Consider the following 14,646-nt stretch of genomic DNA (forward strand, 5'->3'; position numbering starts at 1 on the left):
CCGCCCACCCTTTCCTAGCCGCCCCCAACCCCTGCTCTCCCAAGACCCCGCCGTGGGAGCGCCGCGACCCCTTCCCGGCGCTCCTCGCGCCGTGCGCAGCGCGCCCTCGCGGTGACCCGCTGTGCGTGGGGTCAAGGCGCGGGGCGGAGCGGCTGGGCTGGCGCCATGCGGAGGGGTGAGCGCAGAGGCGCGGGGGGACCGCGGCAGGGGTCCCCTGTGCCGGCGGGCAAGGCCTCGCTGGAGGAGCCGCCCGACGGCGCGACCGCAGGCCGAGCGAGCGGGCCGGGCGCTGGCCGCCGCAGCACGGAGTCCGAGGTCTACGACGACGGCACCAACACCTTTTTCTGGTGAGGGGCGGCGGTCGGCGGTGGGGCCCCGGGGGGCGCGAGGGTGATGGGCACGTCGTGCTGGGGTGGAGGGGCGCCTGCGAGACCCGCCCGGCCGCGGCTGGTCCCTCGCGGCGGTCGCGCCCGGCACCTGTGACCCCTGCCCCATATCCCGGGAGGAGTAGGCTCCAGAGTCATGTCGGAGAGGCTTTTCCTGTCCCAAATTCACCTGTGCCCGCTGTCATCTTGTTTCTTCGCAGCGCCTGCGTCGTGCGGAATCGGCTTCTCCCCCCAGCGCGTAGCAGTAACGTTAGCGCGAGCACCTTCCCACGTGCCCGGAGTTGAGCGGCTGTTTGTCAAATAAGGGTTCTGTCTCTTTTCAGGGGCTTCTCGCGGAGCCTGCTCTTCGACCCCCGTACCGCTGTCTGCAAGCCAGGCCCCGGCGTCAGGCTGCCCGCAGTCTGCCTCGACGGGTGTTGGGGAGGGAGAGGCCCCCGGGAGCATTCCTGACCGCTCCCCCCGCCCGGAGCCTGTGTTGGAAGAGTTCACGCTCTTGCTTTATGCTGAATTGGGCACTTCTGTATGTGAGGTCCCAGGCGTGGCTCCTACGCCACATGGCTCTGTGACCTTGGATTAGCCCTTCACCTTCCCCAGCCTCCTTGCTGCTCTGTAAGAGAGAGAAACCCCGTGTACTAGACAGCATGCTTCTTGAGGGCTGGGGTTTGGTTTTCTTTGCTGGATGCTGAGTTCCTGTCAAGAAGACAGTGCCTGCATTTGAGGCCTGCGGTAGGCCCTGGGGGACAGAGGGAGGTAGATGTGGCCTCCAGCTGCAAAGGGAATGCCACGTGGAGGCAGCTTTTCAGAGAACCGAACTGTGGGATTGTCATGGGAGGTCTGATCGGGGAATGCGGAGAGCCTGATGGGAGTAATTGGACGTTTCAGGGGAGGGTGCCGCCGCAGGGGCAGAAACCGAAGAGGAGGCGCGCGTGGGGCCGAATGGGTGTCGTGGTTTCTATCGGATTCAGGAGAGGTACAGGGTGGTGGTGGGTGTTGATAGGGCTGCAGCCCTGCATCTGGACGAAGTTGGTGTCTTCCCTGTGGGTGCTGGCAGCTGCCGTGCAGGGTTGGCTTTCAGCCTTGCTTTGGGGACACGGTGCATTCAGGTGGCCTCGGAGCCCGTGGGAGCGAGACAGGGATGGCATGCCTCATCCAGGGCGTTGTGGCCCCTGAGCTAGAGACCGGAGCACTCCTGGACCTGCTGGGCCTGCGGCATGCAGGCCAGGCCTCTTCACCAGCTGTGTCTGTGAGCACGCCCCTTCGGGCTGCAGGAGGGAGGGCTTCATCCTAGGACACGGCGGCTGTTCTTGTTTCCTGCTCGTGCACATACTTGGGGGCCCCAACTGGGTGCCCGTTGCTGTTCTAGGGACTGCAGCAGAGAACCAAACAGGAAGCTTAGACTTTGGCGTAAGCCTGGGGCCTCAGAATCACGAGATATACTGGCTGAAGGGGATGCACCAGCAGGAACCGGGGAGCACACGCCTCACCTCATGCAGTGAAAGGCAGACGCCCACGACAGCCCTCGGGTCCTATGCACAAAGGTGCTTGGTCAGTCGGGTACTGGACACACAGGTGCCTGCTGTAGCCGGGTTTACCTATGAGGAGGGCTGCTGGGGGCCTGGAAGGCTTTCCACGAGGAAGTGTGACAGGGCTGGCTAGCTTCAGGGGCCTGCCTCGTGGATCTCCTGGGTGGGTGGCTCCTGCCTCCCCACCGCGGGTGTGAGGGGTGCTGTGCTCTGTGGTCCGTGCAGGCCCTTGCTGCGTCCCAGGCCCCCCCTCACCTGTATAGGGGAAGGAACTTCTCATTTGTCCTGGCAGGTAACCAGATGCCTGCTTGGTGAGAATTACTCATTCTTACTTGTAGAGCTTAGCCACTCGCCACCTTTTTAGTCTCTCCTCACTGACTTGATGTGTTATGGTTTTGAAAACTTTTATTTTGTGTTTGAGAGAGTTTTAGTAACGAATGGTACAAAACCTCCTGTAGAGATTAAAAGTTAGTATTTGTGGAAATGATTTTTTTGTTCCAGAATTACTCAAAGGAACTTTTGCAGGATTCGAAACCTTACTTTTAGGGTTTTCCCCACAGATGCCCAGTGACGGTGCTGTGCACGGCCACGTAGGAGAACTCTGGAGTGTCTTTGTTTTCCCTTGTCGGCCAGGGGCTGTGTAATTCGGTTCAGGATTTGCCTGCGCCTTGGAGCTTGAGGCTGGCCTCCCGGAAACAGGCCCAAGGGGGCGGGCGTGAGGACTGCCGGGGTCTGTGGTGGCAGGGACACCAAGTCTTCTACTGGTTGTGGTGGTCCTCTGGTGCAGAACATCCAGGGGGAAGCAGGACCGCAGACTCAGAGGAACGGCACAAAGATGTGTTAGCCCTCGTTTTCTAAAGATTATCTGGGAGCCACTTGGAGACTTGATGTCCTGGAGAGGTGCTACCGAACGCTGCCACCTGTGGATGGAAGGTGGGTGAATTGCCACCGGATTGGCACATTTCCTAACCAGCTCCTAAAGCAGGGAGGGGAGGGACGGTTGTGACGTTGTGGGAGTGCTTGCCGTGTGCTTGTGTCTTGTAACACTGGGCCTTGGGTGAGCACTCTCGGCGACCCCAGGACTCTTGTCCACAGCATCCGATAGTAGCAGCAAGAGTGCGCAGGGGTGATCTCGGTGCCCCGGGTTCTGGAAAACGCCTTTCTCAGTCATTGTGGGGTAGGGGTTTGCCAGCTCTGCCCGGATCTGGAAAGCTTGACTCTGCAGCGGATTCCTCTTTGGTCATGTTGATCAGCAGCCGGGGAGGGTCAGTGTCATGGCCGCAGGCACTTCTGGCACACCTGGGGCAGGCCCTCTGGTCTTGGCCTTTCCTGGCCGAGGCTGCCTTGTGCTCGCGGTGTGCCAGCCACACCTTCATGTTTCCTCTCATTGGTTTGGCGGGCCTGCCTTCCTGCCCACTTGGCGTAATGAACGTGGTCATCTCGAGAGAGGGACTGACAGCTGGGTATTTTCCACTCATCGTGGCAGGGAGCCAGCTGTCCTCACGCCCTCGCCCTTGCTGAGTGACTGGAGAGTCACGGGATTTACGGCCGCTCAGAGCTCCCTGAGTTCTCTATTAGCCGTTAACCCAGAGGATGTGCTGGTCTTCCCAGTACCAGGGAGGTGGGACAGGGGGCGTCTGGGAGGGACGGGAGGTCTCCCCGAGTGTTCCACACGTGGAAATGGTGCTCTGAAAGATGAAGAAAGCTGCTCAAGACCGCAAGTCTACTGAGTGGCAAAGCTGATGACCAAAATCCGTATTTTCCCACTGTGCCCCATTGCCTCTCCAGGGAAAACTGTCAGAGCAGGAAACATAGACTTTACAGGGAAAAATGGGAGGAAAGCACAGGCCATGGATTGAGCGGTGGTCTGAAAGAATTCTCGGCATTCTGTCTCCCGGGCGCCGACCTGGCATTCCCCTTTACCACTGCCGGCTGCCTGTAGTGACTGCTGTGTCAGGGATCGAGTCCTGACCATGCAAACCCCACTTCGTCCTCCTGGCAGCAGGTGGTCTGCACCTACGTTTCTGCCTTCATCCAGAGTGCCTCTGTATCTACCTGTGAGTTTGGGTTTTGTGTCTAGATTCCACACGTAGGAGAGATCACGTGGTGTTTGTCTTTCTCCCACTGATCTCAGCACGATGCCCTCGAGGGCCACCTGTGTTGCCGATGGCAAGATTTCATTCCTGGGTGTGGCTGGGTAACATTCCTTTCCGTCCAGTCGGTGAGCACTTGGGCTGTTTGAGTAACGCAGCAGTTCCCTAGGGGAGCGTGTGTCTTTCCAACTTGGCGTCTTGTTCCCTCCAGTCCCCGGTGGTGGGACGACTGAGTCTTAATGGCAACTTTATTCTCGTTCCTCGAGGAACCTCCATACTGTTTGCAGAGGCTGCACCAGTTCGCACCACTGGCAGCGCATGGGGTCCCCTCCTCCTCATCCTCTCCGACACTGGTGGTTTGTCTTTTTGACGCTAGTCATTCCGACAGGTGTCAGGTGACCGCTCGCTGGTTTTGATTTGCATTTCCCCGGTAATGAGTGCCATCGAGCACCTTTCCACGTGTCTGTTGGCCGTTGTGTCTTTGGAAAAGCATCTGCTCAGGTCCCCTTGCTGTACAGAAGGAGGGAGCCTTCGTAAAGATGCATTTCATCATAATTTAGTAATAAAAATTTTACTTTCTAGTAGCACTTGACCTTAGCAGTTCTGAAGTCTGTTGTTCTGTGAGACTTTGGTGCCCTGTGCTCTACCTCTGGGTCCTGGACTTTGTGCTCCTTCCTGCCTCAGATGGGACAGAGGGAGGCCTACTTATTCCTTATTCCTGTTTCCACAGGGCCGGGGGTGACTGACCGAGTGACAGTGGGAACGTTTATTTCAAAGGACAAAAAGTTGTTTTTCATTTTCAGATAATCCTTGTGTTTTTTCGGAGGATGGAAAGATCTGTGACTGGAGCTGTCTGGGGCTCCTCAGGGAAGGTGTCTTAGCCCAGAGAAACGATAGGAAGATTATCGTGTTTGTGGAAATTAATACGAAAGAAGCCAGAGGGTTGAAGTCATTTTTTAAGTCCTGGGACAAAAGCTTCTGTGCTCCAGAGGTGCGGTTTCGGTGGGGCACCTGCAGGGTGCCTCTCGTGCTGTGTGTTTCTTAGATCCTGGCAGGACCCGGTGCCTGTGCGTGGAGGGGTGGGGGGGTGCCCAGCGGGCCCCTGCACAGCACCTTGGCGTCCTGATGTCCCTGAAGCCGCGTGGACGGGTCCTGGGCCACAGCGCATCAACAAGGTGTTCCCTGTGCCCCTCGGGTCTCTTCCAGACCGTGTGGTCGTCTCTCCTCAAACTGACTGGCTTGTTTTTCCTTCTGCAAGTCTGATGCCAGTTTGTGGGCTGTTAATCTAGTTTACTCTCCTTCCTCCCTGAGGCTGGGGCTCCTTCCCATCCCTTTTCTCATAGACACTTGCCTTGCTGGGAACCCTCTGGGCCAGGTGGCCGCGCAGGCCTATGGCCAGGCCCCTGGGACAGTCCTGTCCCTTTCCTAGGCAGATGGCTCCCAGCAAGTGCTCCCATGAACACCGCACACTGTTGGTCTGCCTGCTGTGGGCATTCTCCCAGTTCTGGAGGCCTGGAGCCCCCTTGGACCGACCTGTCACTGGTGGGGAAACAACTTGCCACTTCGGAAACATGCACCCTTTGGAGAAACCCGTTGAGAACTCCTGGGACAGGAATTGGGCCCAGCGGGTTCTTGCTCTGTGCACCTTACCTGTGCTGGTCTCTGGGTGGTGTCTTCTCAAAGGTACACGGGACGGGCGTTCTGCCCCGTGCCCTGTAGACCACTCCGGCTCTCCTGGCGTGCTTCCCTGGATCCTGACCTTGCACCAACAACGGTCGATTTGTAACGTTTTGTTGTAAGTTGCTGTACAGTGAATCTGTTTGTCGCTTTGGTGCGCGTAGCTTCCTGGAACCGCCGTCACGGGTCAGGCACAGAACAGGACCTCACTCCGGCCTCTGGCCCGGTCTCTGTCATCATAGCTTGGCCTTGGAGAAGGCCACGTAAGTGGGGTCGTGTGGTGCGTGCGTCCCGGAGACGGGCCTCCCGGCGTGCCTGAGGCCCCCACAGCCGAGCGGTATTGTGTGTGGCACAGTCTCCATCATCCAGGTGTTTTAGGGATGTCCGGTCAGTTAGTGATGAGTCTGCAGTGGGGTCTGCCGGTTTCCGGTCTCTGCTTCCGTCCCCGTCTCCTCCACGCCTCGGGTGGGTTATGTGCGCCGCCCGCCCCCCCCCCCCCCCCCCAGCCCGTGTCGGTTTGGGTTACGTCTCCGCTGTTGCCGCAGGGATGCAGTGAGCCTTCTCTGCTTCCCGGTCTCCGCGTCCGGGAGACCACATCTGCCACATGGAGTCCACATTGATCCGTGCAGCGTCTCCTTCGGCCACGGCGGCCCCGTCACGCGGTACAGTGGCCGCTTGCCGTGGGCGGACACGTTTCGAAGAGCTGGGGCGGAGAACAGTCTGTTTCGCCGTTTCTCTTGCCCTTTTTCCGTTCGCGGTAGCCTGGTTTCTCTCTTCCTCCGGCAGCGCTCTTGGAGCAGCCCTGCTTCTCTCCTTACTGTCTCCTCTTTCCTGCCCAGAGAGCGTTCAGTTCGTTCCTGAAAGACGTTTGTGCTGGATGTGGAAGCATCCTCTCTCCGAGATCAGGACACGAGGCGTGGAGGGGTCGCGTCCTCTCCAAGCACTCGCAGGTGTTAGATGCGGAGAGCCAGGGTAGTGTCTGGAGTCTCGGCATCGGCCGCTCGCCCCACAGCCTGGGCGCCTGCCCGGTGCGGGCCCTGTTTCCCGGGGAGGCCGTCCGCTGGCTCACGGACGGGGCCGGAGCCCGTGTCTCTCCGCGGCGGACACGCACCGTCTCGCTTTGGGTCCGGGGGTCCCTTTCTCCGAGTTCCTGGGCTGTCCTTTCGGAGCTCTCGGATGTGGTCGCTTCACGAATTGTGAGGCTGGTCGTATCGTGCTCAGTGGAAACCGCCGCGTTTACCTGCTGCCCGCTGCCTCCACCCCGGACCCAGCAGGGCCGCCGCTTCCTCTGAGCCACAGCCCGCGGCGCCCACCGCGCCCCCGCCCGGCCGCCGGCTCCCAGCCGGGGTTTCCGAGCTGCGGCCGTGCCCGCGCGTCCCAGGTGCGGTAGCGCTCCGGGCTCTGACGCCAGCCGTGTGTTTGGGTTTCAGGCGCGCCCACACCCTGACGGTGCTCTTCATCCTCACCTGTGTGCTCGTTTACGTGACTCTGCTGGAGGAGACGCCTCGGGACACGGCCTATAACACCAAGAGGTAACACGGCCCCCGGCCTGGCGGGTGCAGGCGCCTGGCGTGCTTGGGTCGGGGGGGGGGGGGGGTCCCTGCTCTCCGCAGGCTGGCCTGTGGCTCGCGGGGCCAGTATCCACTCGTGGGCTGGCCAGGCTCCCGGTGTCCCCACTGCGTGTGCCTGAAGCGTCCCTCCCAGGCTGCCTCCTGGAGCTCTGTGCTGTGTTTACCCCTCCTCCACCTGTCTCAGGACTCCTGAGGGTGCTGCCCCTCGTGGACCTGCAGCCAGTGAGGGATTCGCATGAGTAACAGACCACAGTGTGCCTCAGCGCCTCCAGGGGTGGAGCCCAAGAGGGGTCCTGGTCACTAGTTCTGGCGGGAGGGATGGTTTCCCTACACATCCCACCAGCAGTGCCCTGGACCCTGCCTGAGTGTCCTACAGTTCAGCTCAGTCCTGCAAGATCACCCCCCATCACCCCTGCAGGTGCCAGCCATATGCCCCAGTTGTCACCGGTGCTTCTGACCGAATGGCTGCAAATCAGAGGTTTCTGTGACCCCCTTCTTGGTACTATTAATTTGCTAGAGCGACTCACAGAACTTGGGGAAGCGTGTTGCTAGATCACCGGTTGATTAAAAAGGAAGTAAGTGAGGGACAGCCAAGGGTGAGAGGTGCCCGGGGCGAGGTCTGAGGGCTTGGGGCGTCCGTGCCCCCTCCAGGCACGCCACTCTCCCCCGACCTCCACCTGTTCACCAACCCAGAAGTTCTCAAAACTTGGTGCCCTGGGTCTTGTGGAGGATGAGTGACTGTCCCATCGCCTTTGGTGATTTGACTCAGCCTTCAGCGCCTCTCCCATCCCTGGAGGTCAGGGGGTGGGACCGAGAGTTCCAGCCCTCCAGTCCCGCGGGTGGTTCTCCTGGCGGCCAGTCCTCACCCTCAGGTGAGGGTCCGAGACGCGCCTCAGTAACATAACACAAGAAACCTTTAGCCCTTCAGAAATCCCTGCGGTTTTAGGGGCTCTGTGCCAGGGGCGGGGCGGGGTGGAGGCCAAGTGTTTCTTATTATAAATCACGGGACCACAGAGCCTGTGAGTTTGGGCATCTGAGAGTGTACAGGTTTGTGTGTGCAGAGCCGTTCTGAGCTCTGATACTGCTGCTTTTGGAAAATTTTAAGTGGGTTTCTCGGGCGTGATGCCGTTGTGCGGGTCGGGAAGCGGGTAGACTGCCTTTGCCATATTATTTCCAGACTCGCTGGCCGGTTGTGTCCCTTGCTGGAATCCCACGGATTCTGAGGCCACTCTCAGAAGTGTGTGAGGAAGATTGGCTGGTTTTAGAGCAGATTCCCGTGAGGTTTCTGCATTGGATGGACTCCCCCAGGCTCAGGAAGCCCCTGTTGCAACTCTGACCCACTTGCCCTGGTGTGACGGGCACCAGGGCAGGGACAGAGGCAGAGGGCAGCGCCGGAGGACCGGAGGTCAGATTTGGTTGGTGGGGCCAGGCTTGTAAAGTAGGGGTGTTAGCGCCGGCCCAGAAGTGCGTCCTGAGCACCGTTCTTTGCTCTCAGGCATCAGTAGCCCGTGAGGACGCCGGGTGCTCTCAGCGGTGTGTCCAGCCGCCCATGAGGGCACGTGCTTCAGAGCCCCCAGTTTGTCTCTCAGGCCACAGCCAGAGGGTGGGGGCTCTGCCCCTGCGCCCTCCCTGCGCCGTGTCCCTGGCTCCTGGTTGCACGCCCTGTGGGCCGCCTTCCTGCATCTCTCACGCTGTCCCCTGGGTGGCTTTGCCGGGTCTATCTCTTGTTTCCTGAGCCCTGGGTGTCAGCCTGGGGCCCAGCATGTCTGCACACGGCACTGCCCGTTACTTGGTGTCCCACTGGTGCAGGGGGGCTGCTCGGTGCAGCGTGTGTGCGTGATGGGGTCCAGAAGTAGAGGGAGCTTGGCCCTTCTGGGGGGCCCCAGGTTGCGCTCACTGTGGCGGGTCCCTCATCAGGGACACTGAACCTGTGGATGTAGGAGACAGGGAGGCTGTGGTGGGAGCCCGAGTGTGCTCAGTGGGCATTTCCAAGTAGAAGGTGGCCTTCTCTGTGCCTTTGTCTGTTAGTGCCAGGTGTCTGCTGGGCCCAGATGGGCAGAGACCAGAAAGAAAGCAGGACTTGGTCACATTTAAGAGGTGTCCCCCCTTGGCTGTGGGGTCAGGCCAGAAGTGAGCAGTTCCAATGACACCAGGCAAGAGTTGTCACAGGTAGGGCACAACCCCAGCCACAGTGGGCCCACGCAGGGCACCCTCGGAGTGCCCTCCAAGGGCAAGGCCTGGGTTCTGACTCATCGGACGCCTGCCAGGGAGCCCCTCCAGCCTAGACCCAGGGGCACGTCCCACCTCTTGGCCCTGTGTCGGCTCCTATCCTGAGCTGCCCCTGCACGCGAGTGGCTGGGACAGTGAGCAGCAGGTGCCTGGGCCCTCGCCCAGCAGCCCCTGTGCACGGTCACTGAAGGAGAGGCCTTGAGGGGTGTGGGGATGTGAGGGCTCCTGGACACTTTGCTGCTCTGAAGTTATGTGTCCTGGGGACACTGGAGGTCTTTGTAGCTCACAGTCTCTCCTTCCTGGGACAGAGAAGAGCCACCTTCCTGGCCCCGTAATTCTGCACGTGGTGCCTGGAACCTACTCCTGGCTCGTCCCTGGAGGCCTTGCTTCAACCCCACTCTCGCGCCACCCGTGGCTCTGCTGCTGCTTCCCAGGATCTCCTGGGTGTGTGGACACATGGGCACACAGCCTGCCCCCAGCTCAGCACCCCTGCCTGGCTGAGGCTGGCACTTCCGGGCAGCCCCCCAGCCCCAGCCCCGCCCCTTGGTAGCACATCAGAGCTTTTGATGCGCTCGGGCTTATGTCTTGTGTAAAGGAAGAGCTTCTAAAAATTATGCTTACTGTTAAAAAAAACCCAATGAGTACATCGTTAAAAAAGTAGGAAATTGGCTTGTGTTCCGTAAGCTCTCCATTTCAGCTTGTGTGTATTGTTCTTTTTATGGGTCTAACAAGTCCTGTTACTTTGGGGGAGTAGGTTTGGTTTTTCTCTTGAAGTCAAGTTTATTGACCAGTAATTTAATGCAACATGTGTCTAACCAGAGCACGGCTCAGTGAGTTTCCACAGATGCACAGACCTGTGGAGATACAGCCCTCCGCACAGGCCGTCTGTCCCCGCAGGTTCCTCTTGTCTCCTGTACCGTTTCGTGTACACGGAGTCACCCACCCTGCACACTGTGTCTGGCTTCTTCCGCTGGGCATGATGGTCTCGTGACGTCCGCGTTGCGGTGTCCATCGGTGGGGCAGGATTGCTGGGGGTGTGTGCTGTGTGGATGGGCTTCACCCTATCGTCACCATTTACCCATCGGCGACATTTGGGACGATGGCATGCATGTACACAGTGTGTACACAGAGATACGTAAGTTGTTACATGTAAAACGTGAACGTACTTTGCGTATTAGAACACACAGGAGATACAACGTACTCCGAACACTGAGGAGGAACAAAGCTGGAGGAACGACACCAGCTGACCTCGCTGTGAGGCTGCAGTGACGAGGCCAGTGTGGTGTTGGCAGAGCGTTCGGCTGGGACGGACCGGGGGGTGCAGGTACATGCCCACGTCAATGCAGTCGCCTCGTCGCTGCACAGGAGCAAAGGCATCAGGGGAGAGCCTTCTCAACAGACGGTCCCGGAACAGCGGAGAGTTCCCTGCGAGAAAGGAGATGGATACGGGCTCTTCACTTCTCACGATAATTAATTGAGAAGGTTTATAGACCAAAGTGTAAAATATGAAGCTGTACAACTTCCTGGAAAGACAGAAAATCTGGCGATCTTGGGTTTTCAAAGATGACACCAGAAGTTTGACAGTCTCTTGTAGAACTAAAGTTATTCTAACCATGGAATCCGGTAATTGGACTCGTAGGTATTTATCGAGATTAAAGTGAAAACTCGTGTCTACGCAAAAACCTGCACGTGGATGTTGTACCAGCTTTATTCTAATTGTCCAAATGTGGAAGTGGCCAGCGTGCCCTCCAGTAGGTAAACGGGTAAACAGAAACAGGCACATCCAGACGATGAAATGTTATTAAGCAGCAAAATGAAATGAGGTACGAAGCCATTGTCAAATGACAAAAATTGAAGTAAATTTAAAGATCAAGCTGGCTTCGTTCAGTGATTGATGGATGGGCGGTGTCCCATCCAGCAGTAGAAGGGACTCTGCCAGGCTTTTTAAAGACGAAAGGGTGGCGGTGAAGGAGGTCATTAACAGAGACCACATGGTTTGGGGCAGGGTCACCCTCCTGAGGGGGGCAGAAGGGGGCTCGGGCCAGCTAGTCCCATGTGGGCCGGTTCAAGGTTGCGCTCCTGGGACCGATACTACACTTTGTTTGGGTGGGGATTGAGTTGTGGTTTGCTGACGTGGGGCTCAGCCCAAGTGACTTTGTTTTGGGCCTGCTGTCTCCTTTTTAACACTGCAAAGACGTAGGTGAAACTCAGACGCGTCTTACTAAGTGAAAGAAGCTACGTGGAAGGGCCACGCACGCTGCAACCGTGTGACTCTGGTAAAGGTGCAGTGGTGGTAAGGTCACTGGTTTCTAGGGCAGTGGGGGAGCCAGTGGTAGAGCGCTGGGGAGTGTGGAGAGTGTTTTGAGTGTTCTGTACGGTAACTATGATGGTGGACCTGTGGCTGTGCGTTGGTCAGTGTGCACAGGACTCAACAACACAGAGTAAACCTAATGTTCACAAGTGAAGGAAAGATAATTTCGGACGTCGGGGACCCAGGAAGGGATGCAGACGGTGGCCAGACTCTCGGGGTGTTACAAACGCGTGAAACCCCCTCACTGAAGGGGCGGGAGTCCGTAAGACTCGAGGCAGGGCACCCGCCCGCGAGCGCCGGGCTCTAGTTGACAAAGTTGTTCCCGGCGGGGTCAGGTGACCAGTTCTGATCCTGCGGCCCGCGTCCTGGAGTGGAACAACTGAGTACGTGGCCGGCAGCCAGTGGGAGCCCCGTGCGGTCTCACCGCTGAGTGGGAGGTTCCAGGGGATCGAGGGGAGGATGGGCCCTGGGGTAACGGGTGGTGGTCAGAGACGTAGTAAGAACTCGTGTTTAGCTTAACGTAGGTACAGCTGGTTGCGCAGAGAAACATTTCTCATTTGTGTGTTTGCATGGTTTGTACACACAGCTCTGACTATCGGCCGAGAGGCCCAGAAGCTATAATGCCCCAGTGGCAAGGAGCACGTCACCCCCCAGAACGTGGCTCCCAAGACCATCCTCCAGGGAAGGAGCTGGGGCTCCCAGAGAAATGGCTGAACCCAGGCTTGGGGCAGGAGATGCCAGGAAGGTCTGGGAGGGTCATCTAGCACCGGAAAGAAAGTGCTCAGAAAAAAGCACAACGCCCCACAGATGGGGTTATGTTAAAGCTCTGATACAGGAGACCATCGAAAGGGCTCCCAATGGTCAAAGTAGGTAAATGGATACAATTTGAGCAAAAAAAAAAAAAAAAAAAAAAAATCTATAAATTATTACCACATCATAATCCAAAGTATAAAATGCATATCCGTGAGTCCGTGCCAATATAAATGATAAAGTAAGTGAGGGAGAAGAGACAAGTAGACCGTGTAGATAAATTCCAGATAAACATAGGTGCTCCCCAGCCCTTGCGTGCAGGCTGTGTAGAGGGACCCCTCCCCCCAAGAGCAGAGCAGGGAGGGCACCTGACAGGTGTGTCCCAGCCAGGGGACGTCAGAGATCATGTCGGTGTGATGTGATCTTACTCCCAAAAACAAGATCGAAATCACAGAAAGTGGCAGATGGCATTCGCTAAGGGTCGTCCTCCAGAGCACCCGACCGGTCTTCAAACTGCAGGCCATCCAAAACAACGCCTGAGGCACTGTCACAGCCCAGCGGGGTTTTGACCCCGAATGTCATGGAGGTCCTGGTGGGGTCCTGGGCCAGGAAAGGGACTTTGGATGAAAAGTGAGAAAGTCTGAAAACAGTGGACTGTGGTTAATGTACCGGTGTGGATTCGTAAATTGTGACAGACGCCCCATCCTCACGTCGGGTGTTAATGCAGACCTGGGTGCAGGGAGTGGGGGGGATATTGTACATCCTTCACCTGACTCACAGATCTTGCCAAGTGACCCTAAACACTGCCTCAAGATGTACAACCGAGGTTGGAATCGAGACTCTGACCTGGTGAGGGCAGGTGGGGCACAGGCGCCCTGAGACTTCACCTCCCTCGTTCTGTTCTGGTGGTGACTTCTCTGGGGGTCACCCGTGGCTCCAAAGCTATCTCTCGGTCGTGCCAGGAGGGGCCTCTCCTGGGGGTGGAGGGTGTCACACTGGGAGCGCTGCCTAGTGGGGGTCTGTGTGCCCCTCCAGGCAGCCCCTTGCAGACTTCCCGCCTCCCCACACCCTGCCCTGAGCAGTGGGCACTTCACGGGCCCTCTGTGTCAGCCCCTGTGATGGGGATGTGGGTCCCGCCCTGCTGAGCGCAGTGGCCAGTGTCCATTGGTCCCTCCACACTTACTGTGGTCCGGAGGCCGGCAGGAGCAGGGAGCCTGTCCTACTCGGGATAGGACCGCTCTGCACACCCACAGCAGCATGCTGCCCGGTGCGATCGGAACACACCCTGGCCACACAGGGGCGGGCAGGAGCGGAGGGGCTGGCAGGCGGTGTCCTGTGGAGCCCGGCCTCACCGGTGCCTGCCCTGGACCCTGGGCGCTCTTAGCGGGGGGGGGGGGGGGGGGGGGGGGGGGGCAGGTGCTTCCAGGCCGACGCCTCCGGCCTCCCGTGTGGTGTCGCATCGTGCTTGTTGGAGGGCAGCAGCCCAGCTGCAAACAGCAATGTGCGTCCCTGCCATGGGACTGCCGGCAGTGGGGGGGGCAGGCGGCACTGCCCCCCTCAAACCCTGCGCTGGGCGGGCGGTGGCCGTGTGAATGGAGCGTGAGCACCGCTGTCTGTGTGTCCTCCTTGCTCCGGCCCCCCCCCCCCCCTGTGCAGGCACGTCTCTGTGTGTCTGTGCACTTGTGGTTGCAGCACGTCCGCTTGGTCCTGTTGTGAATTAGCCCTGTGGGGATTGCGTGGGGGGTGCTGCCCTTGCCTTGCGGGAGCAGAGAGCCTTTCGACCCTAGCATCCTTCTGTCTTCGGCGGGCCCTCGGTGCCCTGGGTGGTCACATGTGGGATTTCAGGGGCTCTTTCAATGGGAAGCACACACACTAGTGGGCACCGCTTTGCAACCTAAACGACGCACAGCCTCCACCAAGGGTCTCGTCCCGAGGGCGGGTCTGCCTCTGGCGGTTGGCCTGGGCGCGCCCCCCCCCCCCCCCGCCCCCGCGAGGCCCGGCCTCCTCCCTCCCTGGGGACAGGGGCTGTCACTGCAGAGGGCATCCTGGGGTCCCTCCTACCCCCAACCTCCCGCCTGGGAGACACACACTGAGGGGCTGTTTGTT

The 14,646-nt window shown here is 58.9% G+C and overlaps 1 protein-coding gene across 1 annotated transcript in view; it reads left to right on the plus strand.

The window, feature by feature from the left end:
* PTDSS2 (phosphatidylserine synthase 2) overlaps positions 1–14,646 on the plus strand; it is a 23,903-nt gene continuing 9,257 nt past the window's right edge. The window contains exons 1-2 of the mRNA XM_086676483.1: positions 1–347; positions 7,110–7,211. Coding sequence (XP_086532609.1) covers positions 166–347; positions 7,110–7,211 — 284 coding nt within the window. The 5' untranslated portion in view covers positions 1–165. The remainder of the gene's footprint in view (positions 348–7,109; positions 7,212–14,646) is intronic.

The sequence above is a fragment of the Puma concolor genome, chromosome D1 (assembly GCF_028749965.1).
Source record: "Puma concolor isolate L17-30 chromosome D1, mPumCon1.1.hap2, whole genome shotgun sequence".
NCBI lineage: Eukaryota > Metazoa > Chordata > Mammalia > Carnivora > Felidae > Puma > Puma concolor.